This window comes from Solea solea, chromosome 1, assembly GCF_958295425.1.
Source record: "Solea solea chromosome 1, fSolSol10.1, whole genome shotgun sequence".
Classification (NCBI taxonomy): domain Eukaryota; kingdom Metazoa; phylum Chordata; class Actinopteri; order Pleuronectiformes; family Soleidae; genus Solea; species Solea solea.
Window position 1 is genome coordinate 3,795,307 of NC_081134.1, and position 12,220 is coordinate 3,807,526.

At 37.7% G+C, this 12,220-nt stretch overlaps 2 protein-coding genes across 2 annotated transcripts; both read right to left on the bottom strand.

The window, feature by feature from the left end:
* Positions 1 to 469: 469 nt before the first annotated feature.
* Positions 470 to 3,982, bottom strand: LOC131467800 (uncharacterized). Its single transcript, XM_058641791.1, has 6 exons — positions 3,875 to 3,982; positions 2,829 to 3,134; positions 2,458 to 2,748; positions 1,621 to 1,728; positions 1,485 to 1,522; positions 470 to 1,194 (listed from the first exon to the last, which is right to left on the bottom strand). Exons 1-6 carry the CDS (start codon positions 3,930 to 3,932, stop codon positions 1,093 to 1,095), a joined length of 903 nt encoding a protein of 300 aa, XP_058497774.1. The 5' UTR covers positions 3,933 to 3,982; the 3' UTR covers positions 470 to 1,092.
* A 1,109-nt stretch (positions 3,983 to 5,091) lies between these two features.
* On the bottom strand, positions 5,092 to 11,961 carry LOC131466370 (uncharacterized). The gene is made up of 6 exons (XM_058639556.1): positions 11,889 to 11,961; positions 10,737 to 11,042; positions 9,663 to 9,947; positions 9,104 to 9,187; positions 7,144 to 7,199; positions 5,092 to 5,732 (listed from the first exon to the last, which is right to left on the bottom strand). The coding sequence occupies exons 1-6, from the start codon at positions 11,944 to 11,946 to the stop codon at positions 5,553 to 5,555; spliced, it is 969 nt and encodes a 322-aa protein (XP_058495539.1). The 5' UTR covers positions 11,947 to 11,961; the 3' UTR covers positions 5,092 to 5,552.
* Positions 11,962 to 12,220: the final 259 nt, after the last annotated feature.

Here is a 12,220-nt window from a genome sequence, read left to right on the forward strand (position 1 = left end):
TTACAGCCTTAACCCACATCCTGTGCAGGGGGGTTTTCTGTAGAGAAACAAAAAGTAACACAATCAGGAGAAGTAGCGGGTTTTCAGTCAAGACTTAACCCTCAGAACACGGAGCATTTTGCTGCTTTTTTGCATTACTGTGTTTAAATATACAGTAAATACAGAGGCTATAAGAATGTGCAACATAGAGTTTCTTATATTCATGATTTTCAGCACAATTGAAAAATGTTTTCACTATTAACGAAATCTGTTCATATCGGAGTAAATTCTTGGAATATAATTGTGGTGAGCTTAACTTGCAGTAAGCAATAATGAGTCGATGAAATTCAACTGAACAGGAAGTGCCTTCTATTTTGACACTCACAACATTGAGCAAGACACCCACTCACAGTGCAAATCACAAAAGTAGCAGTATCATCTAACTAGATGTATGAAAACACTACAGCAATGATTACTGCATCATGCCTGAACAAACATACATCATTTAGTTAACACATAACACATTTGCAGCTACTGAACTCTAGCTCTGCATCCCAGTGACAACCAACCAACTATTGCAACCATGTAGTTAAATTTTCCATATTTATTGTACACAATTATGTCAGTATCAGTATTTGCTTTCTACCATACACAAATAAAATCACTGAACTTTTGCTGTGTAATAGTGACAATGAGCACTGAAACACACCAAACCAAAAATTACTAAACACACACAAAAACAGATTTCGCACAGGCACTGCACTAGTATTATTTAATAACACAACAGGAGATACGTGATGTGACCTAAAATTAGTTTTGTGGGGAAAAAAGCCTGTGTATATCGGTATTGGTATCAGTTGATATCGGAATCGGCAGTGTTGGAGGTTAACGAATTACATGTAACGACGTTACATAATTTTTTACAAAATTTACATAATTGTAATCCGTTTCATTGCTAAGCAATTCTTTTTCTGTGGAACAGTCTCGCCAGTGTTTAAATCTCGACGAGGTACCACAAGAAGTGATTTTTCTGCAGACCTCAGTGATTGTAATGGTGAGTACAGCCCTATTTGGACGGGATTAGTTTGTTAGTCATTTTTGTACACGTTTTCTTCAGGACTTGGGCAGGTGTTGGACCTGAGCATACTGGCTGGACACACTCTCATCTCCAGTCCCAGCAGTCGCTTCTGTTCTAGTTGGGCTGGCATTTGGACCCTGGAAAATAAATAAAAGAAAATGTCAATGTACATGTCGATGTACTTTTCCATATATTCAGACTTTCATTTCATATATTCTATATGATAGATAGATAGATAGATAGATAGATAGATAGATAGATAGATGTGAGTGGGCAACCACACTCCACAATGTTTTAAACCGCAGTAAGAAGGTCACTGTTGTTTCAATGTCATTCAAATGTGTATTCTACTGTAAAAATTGCTGAAAATCTGAAATTCCTTTATTGTTTTCTCTCAAAGGTAAATATCATAATGAGAGTCACTCACCTGAGTAACTGCATACACTGTGTTTTCAGCTATTTTACCTATAAAACACATCATTTGCTTTAATATACCTTGTATTTTTAGAACATTTTTTACATTTAAACATTTCAGCAAAAAAACTATAGTTGTTTTAACATACGCCTTTTTCTTTTTTTCCGATGATAAATATAAACAGCTGTGAAGATGATTGTTATGGTGACCGTGGCAACCACAAAGATGACAATGTAGAGATTTGATGATGCAGAATCTGTAATAAAAACAAACAAACAAATAAACAGAATGCATTTCAAGGTGAAGATCTTTTCTTTACCTGTGTTTATTCTAACTTAAAGCCCACATAGACTGGAAGCTCCAATTAACGCCGCGTTTGTGTGTGTATCTGCGTCATGACCTCGTTTATGAAACCCTAAAGTTTCAGAACAAACAGTTCAGCTACTGCTGAGGAAATAGGGTTTTATTGTTTTCCTGGGCTCTGTGAAACGGATCGGCACTTCCTTAATCTGATGTCGTCATCAGAGATCCTCACCACTCCTCTCACCACCGTAGTGCCTCCCGGTGCGGGCACTAGTCCGGGCACATCCGGTTGCGTACATTCAACCGCATAAGAAGAAGAACTACTCTCGTTGTAGCTGCTGAAATGCCGAGCATCCACCGTGCCAGAGGGGGAGCTGTGTATCTGAGAGCTGGCCTATCTATTACGTCACTTCCAGGTACCTGGCCAATCACAGGACAGTGGGAAAGCTCTCGTTGGCTGGCCAATCAGAACACAGTCTATATTCTGGGGGTGTGGTTTTAGTGTGACGCGGCTGACGAGAGCGTCAGTGAGGAGATATTTTGATCGGCTCGTTTGCAGCGATTAGGAGGTTTTTAACCATGAAAACAAGTAAATATATGTAAGTAGACCTCCATCACTAACATATATGTGTGATACAAGCATTCGATGTCACCTTTAAAAGTCATTTTGTCTATCACTGACCTGCATGTAAGGGACAAAAAGCTTCAATCCTCGTCATGTTCCTTTTCCAGCTGACTTGGTTGCTGTGGTTACAGGTAATTGTCAGATTTGACAGATAGAGCTGGAGGGAAGTGCCCCAGGTTGTGGCCACAGTTCTCAGTCCTCCATCCTCCTGGCTGCAGGTTTCTGTGTCACATCTAAAAGACGCGTTGATGTGACAGGAGTCCTGCGTGCTACAGGTCACCGTGACAACACACAACTCGGCACTTTTGGACACGTTCTCCACTGTCAGTTCGACTGGAGACACTGGATCTGAAAGGTTTGTGTGGAATGGAGTTAAAGAAAGATGGCAGCAGATGCCCTGGTAACTTCCAAAATGTTGAGAAACTTACTTTGAACTGTGACGTTGTATTCAGCGAGTTTCTTTTCTTTTGTTTTCACTGTCAGTCGGGCAATATAAACTCCACTGTCTGCCTCTTGGAGATTCTTCAAAGTCAGAGAGAATTTTTTCACATCAATCCTTCCACTGTATTTACTATCGACGTCTGGTTCTTTGTTAGTTCCAAATACCACTAAAACATCACTGTCATTGAACTTCCATATTAGAAGGGTAAATTCTGCTGGTATATCCGCCTCCAAGACCTTCAGAAACGCATCCTTCCCTTTCTCCACAAATAGAGGAGTCACAGCACTGGACCCTGTAAAGAGACACATATTCTTGTTCTGTCAGCAAATCACAGGAAAACAAGACCAGAAAAATTAATTGATATTTTATCCCCAAATGTCTTTATTACAGGACAAAATATGTTTCATTCAATGTATTCAGACTTTAATTCTTTATATTCAGTGTTCTATGAAACGTATTCCTCTTTTTGTCAGTTAAATGCCTAAATGTTAAATGTTTCATTCCATATATTCAAAGTTTCATTCCATGTATTCAAAGTTTCATTCCATGTATTCAAAGTTTCATTCCATATATTCAAAGTTTCATTCCACATATTCAAAGTTGCATTCCATATATTAAAAATGTAATTCCATATATTCAAAGTTTCATTCCATATATTCAAAGTTGCATTCCATATATTAAAAATTTAATTCCATATATTCAAAGTTTCATTCCATATATTCAAAGTTTCATTCCATATATTCAGTTTCACTCAATATTCAGACTTTCATTCATATATCTTAAATTAATTTCCTGAATGGCATTCAGCGTACGCATTTCTTTGTAATACGGTGTTGTGTGTGTGTGTGTGTGTGTGTGGAGCCTCTTCTCTGTCCGCGGCGGACTCTGACTCTCACAGAGGGGCGCGAGAGAGAGAGGGGGGGGGGGGGGAGAGAAGCCGCTGCCACCTCAAGAACTCCGCGTTAACTTCTATGTGTTAACTTATCACACAATCAAAAATGTTGAATATTAGAAAAAATAATAATGTATTACCTTGCTCTGGACAGAAAAACACCAAGAATGCAGCACATAGAAATGAAATATGTCCCATTGTGATCTTGTATAATACAAGAACATTTGATATAGGGAAGTGAAGGCGGTTTTGACTTCGTGCAGCGCAATAAGCGTAGTGGTCTCTCACATTCGTACGTCATCGTACACGTGATATTATATTTCTGTATACGCGTGATAATTATATGTGAGGGATGCATGTATACACAGTCACATTCACGACCATGTTTCAAATTATACATGTTTGGCATTTAAAACATTTTCTGGTTTAATGTTCAATGACGTTTATCCAAATATGTTATCCAGAGATTGACCATTTATCACAAATAAAAAAGGAGATATACAGCTAGAAATATGTATTTTCCTGTCAGTAACAGCAAGTGTTTTTTCAATTGAATAAGCTTTTTTAATTCTATATGATAGTGTATATTACGGAAGCGCATTGCATTCACTTGAAAAGTAATTCATTATTTTCATTATTTGGTCTGTTTTTCGGAGTAATTTATTTTTATTTTTTTTCGTAGTATTTTTTTTCATGGTTGGTTTTTCGGCATCATTTTTTTCTGATTTACTGAATAATTTTTTTCTGAGTTTAGAGATTTCGATTTATAACAACATGGACGGTTTAGTTTAATCAAGCTTTATTTTGATCTGGGTTTAAGGAGAGATAGTCCTGTCCTTAAGTCACATAGATGCTATTACCATTAGTCTGTCGACGCAGGCACCTGAGGACTTTGCGGTTGTTCAGAAGAAAAGTGAAAAACAGAAGAAAAAAAAATTGACTCCAAAAAACAGGGGAAAAAAATTAGTCGCGCTTCAAAATCAATGCGCTTCCGTAGTATATAATATTTTTTTATATTGTGTATAAAGTAATTGATTATATCAATATGTGCTAAAATACACTGGAAACCTGTCATTGGATGCAATGATCTAACAGCTTTTGGGTCAATGCATACGCCGTTTGTGTGTGTGTGTACTTCAAAATATTTTTGAAGTATTGGTTGTTGACACTAATGGTATGTTAATATTCCATAATAAATTCAAATGAAAAGTCAAACTTGTTTTATTTCTTAAAATATAAATATAATATTTATAGCTACACCATGTCTGTCATTGTTAAAGAGCAGAATACAAAGTATTTCAACATGAGCTGGTCACAACTTTTGGAAAATGTAGCTTTTATTACATCTTTATTACATCTTATTACATCAGTAAAAATCCCTGATTTGCAGTTTGCTATTAGTCGTAGGTGTTGTGAACAAAACCTAGTCAGTCCTGGTCAGAACTTATGGAAAATTTAGCTTTTATTGTTTCTCAAATTTGATCATTTCTTTTGATTAAAAAGTTGGAATATGGTACTTTTAACTTGAAATTAAAAAACTGTACATTAAAAATGTCTGTGTTGTGTTCATGGCCCTGGGTACAAAGTATGTTTTTTCTGAATTGGATCTGTAACTGAGTTTCACACCACTCAAGAGCGCCCTCTCCAGAGGAAGCAGGTACACAACACACTTGATGTGCCATTACCAGTTTATGTGTATAAATATTGTCTTTATAAAAAAAATATATATATATATATATACACACACACATAAAAACATATGCACACTTTATACAGTAGAAAACCACATCCTGGCACTTTCTATTTCATCATCAATCATTAATTATGTTGTCCATGGTGTGATCTTGGGGGTTTCTTCTTGGCAGATTGATCAATGCTAGAGTACAGGGTCTCTACTGAGTCGATGGTTGGTGTTCCGGTGGATTTTTCGTCTGGTACAGTGTGGCCATAGATGGTAGTTGAGGGATTCGGATCCACAGTTTGAACTGAATTATTGTTCTAAAAAAATATATATATATATATAACAAATCCATTAATCAAATAAAGAAAAACAAAATGCAATCCTTAACTGTTAATAAAAGGCCCACAATCACACAGCAGCCATTTTGACAATTTCATTTAGCAGGAAAATCACAGGTGATAATATGATGGTGACAGCATGCACCCTAATAATTCATTCATTCACACTGAAATTAGCCAATATTTGGGAATCCGAGCATTGCCAGTAGTTAATCAGCGCTGAGGTGGTTTTTTTTTTAATTCTACATTTTCTGTCTGCCATGTGTGAAAGAGAAAAACCCCACCACCATAATGTTACCTACTACCCAGTTCCAGCACGGCTCGGCACGGCTCTACTCTGTACGGTTTGGTTGGTTTTCCATTACTATAGTACCTCCTCAACATGGGCGGAGTCATCATAGCACAGCTGTGACTTTGTTTTATAAGCGCACACAAACTAGACTTGTAAAGCAGTGGTTTTCAGTGTAACTGAATCATTAGACTCAGTTCAATTAAAAAGATTTGTGCACAGAATCGAACAACAATTTTAAGTCTTTCGATTCTTCTGTCGGACGTCAAGCTCTTGATTCTTCCAGTGACGACACTCTCTGACCAATCAGTGGACGGCAGTCTGTCGACGTCACACATCCTATCAACTCAGCTCCGTCAGAACCCGTCAGAGCAGGTACTAATGGAAAATCACTAATGGAAAAGCAAAAAGCTGAGCTGTGCTAGAACTGGTTCGCGGAAAAGTGCCATATTTTGGATCTTTTACTTTGGTGCCTCATTCAAATGATCTTTCAACTGATCCGACTGAAGGAATCAAAGTATTGAGCACTGTCCCAAGTTAAAGTAAAGTAACATTTAGAACCAACATTAAAGGCGATGTTAATGGCGAGCAAGATGAATGCGCCGTATAGCAATGTGCTAGAAATGATGCAGGAATTCAGAAAGCAGATGAAGAAGAAAAACACTTGTTTACTCTTTAGGTTTTTCTGGTGATTGGACCCTATAAAAATCCATATGACCCAGGATGGATGCCAATTTATGCTGATTTAAATATGCATGCACACACACAATGCAGACTTTCCTTTTTCCTGTAGTGTGAATGGAACCACTGCAATGTCCGTGCATGCAGAAATTTGTGGTGGCTCTCTGCAGACATGGAACACAGAGAGGATGACTATGGTGCGCTTAAAGCAAAGTTATTTAGACACAAGGAAGTGCGCTAATGTGGCAAGAATCAGTACTGCAGCATGGCTGAAGCACATGCTCTCTGAACTTTAACTGTGGGCCCCAAAAATATACAGTGTAGTTAAAGGTCAGAGAGTATGAATTTTTGTTCCCTTTGCAAGGAAGCTTTCACTTTCACCTCTTCACCCTGAAACTTTAAACACAAGGTGTCACTTACCTGAAGAGTGTCATATATTGTATTTTCACAGGTCTGTGTTCGACCTGTAGGTCTACCTGTAGAATATTATATGAATATATGTCATAATGTTCAGAGAGGAGGACCATTTGGTGGCAACATGCAACTTTATCACACTTACTCATTTAACCGTCTGGTAGAGAGGGGGCCGGTCTAACACAATACTCCACGACACCGCAATTAAGATATTCATGATGATAATTTGACAGAATTAGAAGTAAAAGTGCATGTTTTCATATGGAATGATCTTTACTTTCCAATAAAAACATATTTATGATGCAAAATAAATCTATTCATATCATAAACATCCATCCGTCCCCTTTGTACCACTTTATCCTCCACTGGAGGGTCGTGGGGGGCAATCTCAGCTGACATCACAGGGGACACATATAGAGACAAACAACCATTCACTCTCACTCTCACACCTACGGTCAATTTAGAGTGACCAATTTACCGGAGAAAATCCATACATGCAACATGCAAACTCCATGCAGAAAGGCCCTTGTTCCCATATCAAAAACAGAGAAGTACATTTAAAATTACGGCAATAATAATAATGTTGACAACTGTAGTTAATACGCCAAACAAGCTTATATATGTAATTTGATTTAATGTGATAAAAATATTGCTAGCAAAGCATGTTTAGTATTCTATTCTGTCTATATTCTATCACCTCGCTGTGTCTCAGCTGCACATGCTGGGTTTAAAAGAAGGTGAGCTTGTGGGCCATGTTTTCATTATAACTTGATATCGATTGGAGGGCCGCATGTAGCCTGCAGGCCACCAGTTTGACACCTCTGCTCTAAGGAAACTCAAAATTAATTATATTTTGTTTGGGCGTTTGGTGGTTGGAGGTTTATTTTACTTCATTATTTAACTTTTCCTTTAAATACAGTTATATTATTGCCAAATATTTTTTCCTTATTTGGTTTTTCAAGCTTTCACTGTATCATTATTTGGGAGAGTTGCTCACATTTTTCATATGCAGAAAATAATATAAGCAACTTGTTGGCTCCTTTTGTCATTCTGTAAATCAATGAATAAGCAGCCGTTGGAAAAGGGAATAAATGATGACATGAAGATGCCCTCCTCTATAGTGCAGTCAGAGCCGGATTAACGCAAAAGCAAACTAGGCACGTGCCTAGGGCCCGATTGGCAGGGGGGGCCCAGACAGAGGGACAAAAAAAAATTATTTAAAAAATTTTAAAAATATATACAAATTTATTTCAGTGTTAATATATCAATATTTATTAATTCACTAAAAAAAAGTGACGTTTATCTTAACGTTTCGTTACGTCACATTAACGCCAGTCAGTTCAGTCTGAGGGGAGGTCAGGGGTCAGGGGTCAGGACTAAGCGGGACAGTTAGCTAGCAGGCAGGAGCAGGACGTTTAACATTCAAAATGCTTTCAGGTGCAGCAAAACGTAAGAAGAAAAAAAAATGAAGCGGAGCAAAAGAAGAGGCAGAAGTTTCTGTGCTGTGAACCTGCTCGTATCAGCAGAGCCAGAGGCCGAGCCCGGCCCCGAAGATGCGGCGGAAGACGCTGTGGCACCGTCAACATCAGCGACCAAATGATGAGTAAGCCCAGTATAGTTTTGACGGAGCCTCTAGGCCCAGAAAGAGTACTGAGACTAAGATAAGGATAATTTAATAGTCTTGTAGTAACGTATAAATACGGTAATAAAAATCAAAAAATAGTGTGATAGACTGTTTAATATACGACACATGACCTATTTTGGCATACAAAGAACCAACTCGTAACCAAAGACTACGCTATGTAAAATGTGAATTCACTTTTATTAGTAAGTTTGGGAAGTTTCAGATTTCAATTCATAAATAACATCGATGGAGGGGGCCCAAAAAATACTGCCTGCCTAGTATAGTCCATTTATTTAATCCGGCTCTGAGTGTAGTATATTTTTCTCTTCACACGGAACTTACATTTCAAGAAAAGGCCAATGGAAAGGACAAGACAAATCCCGATGACAGTCACAGGTATCACAACTTGGATGGTTTTGTTTGAAACTGTAGGAAAAGAAAGGAAAAAAAAAGAAAGCACTTGTTGAATCAAAATGTTGATTTGTGCACAATTGAGGTTTTGAGTGAACTGTTCTGGAAACAACAAACTAAAACTTAACAATGCACTTTGTGCTTCACAAGGTGATGACCAGCGCTGGCCCAAGCCTTTATGGGGCCCTCAGAGGAATTTCATTTGAGCCCCCCCCCCCCCTATTATTATTCATTTCTATTATCTATAAATTGCAATAATTATAGTCTCACATTTGTTTTTACCTCAGAGGACAGGGGGTGTGGTGATACTGAACTTGAATTTAACAACTTTTGGTTTGTGCAAATGTGCACTAAATGAGCAAATCTTCCACTCCAAAACAAAACCAGATAACTTAAACTTAGCACTATTTAGATATCTAAAAATATCTAAAGATACTAGTTCTCCTTAATATGTTACAATGTTTCTTGTTATGTGGCTGTTATTTCTTACCAGATTTTGTTGGGCAGAAGTGTTGAATCTTCTTCACGGCCTTTAGCTCACTGACATGGTTGCTATGGTTACAAATGACCAAGCCGTCTACCAGTTTAATTTGGAGGGAAGCACCATAGGCGGTGACCTTGGATGTTTCTCCTTCCAGCAGACTGTTGTTGTTGGTGTCATATATTAAAGTGCTTTGGATGTGTGAGTCCTGCGTGCTGCAGTTCACAGCGAGGACGCACAAGTCGTAGCTGTTGGACACAGACTCCACTGTCAGCTCAGGGGCAGACACTAGATCTAAGGGGAGAGAAAACAGGCATATAGAGTGATTAAATAGATAGTTGAGGGGTTTTTAAATGTGATGTGAGGTTTTGACATTATCATTAGCAACACTGAAGCATGCTGCCCAGTCTGCATTTTCTTGGAACTGGAAACAGAAATTAGCCACGTAACAAAAGTCTCACATAAATAACTCTATGTCTGTTTAATACGGACGCCCATGAATATGAATATTTTTTTTTTCAGTTTTTTCCTGATAATTTCCCCACAGAAAAACAGAAATAATGACTTGGAAAACAAACCAAAATGTATTTTTTCAAGTGAATTTAATGCGCTGTCGTAGTTTGAGTCTATGATATCTCAAAAATATGTTGACCACTTCTTCTTGTCGCTTACACACCTTTTTCTAGCTGGAGGTTCAGTTTTATAAACTCTCCTGCACAAATGTCCATAGAGAAAATCGTCAATTTTACATCATGGAGAACCAGGAGTTGTTGATGGGAGAGTTTAAAAACCTAAGCCTCCAGCCCGAGAGCGCTGTCAAATAGTGAGATAAAGTGGATAAAGATATTGTAAACTTAAAGAGGAAGTGGAAAGGGAACTGGTTCAAATCCCCCACCCGGCTAAAAGGGCTGGGGTACCCAACCCCCCATTGCTCCCCGGGTGCTACTCAGTGTGGCAGCCCACTGCTCCTAATTCTAGGATGTGTCAAATGCATCGGTAATCTGTGGTAGTACGTTTTTGGATCACTGTTGATAATGTTTCAATACACACTTAGTAGTAGTAGGAGACAACAAAGCAACATACCTTCAACTGTGATGCTGTATTTAGCCAAACATTTGTCAACGTCACTGAGAATATTTGCAGTGTAACAACCTTTATCCACTGGTTGCAGGTTCTTCAACAGCAAAGAGTAATCTTCTGAAATAGTGGTCCTGTTTTTATAATTGTCATTTGTACTGTTTGTGTTATCAGAAAATACCCTCACTATATTGACACTGTTATTAAATGTCCATCTAAACTGACTGTGCTGAACTAGATGAAAATGTTCCATGACTTCCAGGTGTGCATCTTTCCCCAGCATCACAAATAAATGATTTGCAGGGCTGCATTCTGTAAAAAAAAAAAAAAAAATTATTAAATTAAATGAATGAAAATGCTGAATTCACAACAATCACGTTCAAGGGTTGACGATGTCCATTCAAAATAAACCTGCGACTTAATGTGTCCAAATGATACTGAGTGGAGTATCAAAAGACACTGTCCCGCAGTCTAAAATCATACAGATTAGGATTAGGTTCACAGGAGTGTGAATGTCCCTCAAGCATGTGTGAGTCTGATGATATAGGCTGGTGACATGTAGAGGGAATCTTGTCTCTCATGCATTGTCGGCTAACCCTAACCACCCCCATAATGGATGGATGGTGGATTATTCATCTATAAAATATCTGCATAATACCATAATCAACAAATGAAAGGTTCTGGGGAAAGCTGTTTAAGCTTTTATAAATAAGATAGAAGTTTTAGTTCCTTCAACCACCGTGAGGTAGATTTCACTGCTCAAACAAACAGTCACATCTGTGAAAAGCTACATAGCAAGGTTGTTTCAGGAAATGACAAGAGGAAAGAGGCAAGTAACTGCTGTGAACTCCTCCACAAACTCATGCTTCTTCTCAAACAATAACTGAAATAAGAAAAGTAATTCATCCAAACTATGACTTAAAAGTGGTTAATCAATCAAACAATCAAACAATCAAATGTGAATCAGTATTTGAAAGTAACAATTTACAGATGAACAAAAAGTGTAGATCTTTGCAGACAATGTAGAGAATTTCAAATAGCCTTAGAGATGATCACTAGATGTTAAACAGTATAACTGAGAGCATGACATATAAATGAGAACAACAACAACAATTAAGCAGTATTTGAAGGAAAAGGTGTAGTAAATTAAGACTCTACCTTTAGCTTTGTACGAGCTCAGCAGAGAAGTGCAAAAGAGAAGCATGATTGAAAACATCCTGTCAAATGTGGCCGTACCAGGAACTGATTTACCTTTTTCTGTTGTGTGGGTTTATATAAGTTTTGTTTTCCGTCTGTGCTCCATTTCAGTTACTCACTGAAATGAGTAACAAATCTGCTGAGCCTTCACATCTGCCTTCATTCTCCTTATTTTCTCCACAACATTGACAGAGAGATTAAAGCTGGGCACTCAATTTCACTCAGAATTACAAATTAAAATTACCATTTTAGATAAAAAAATAAAAATAAAAAAAAAACAGTTGAGGATTAAT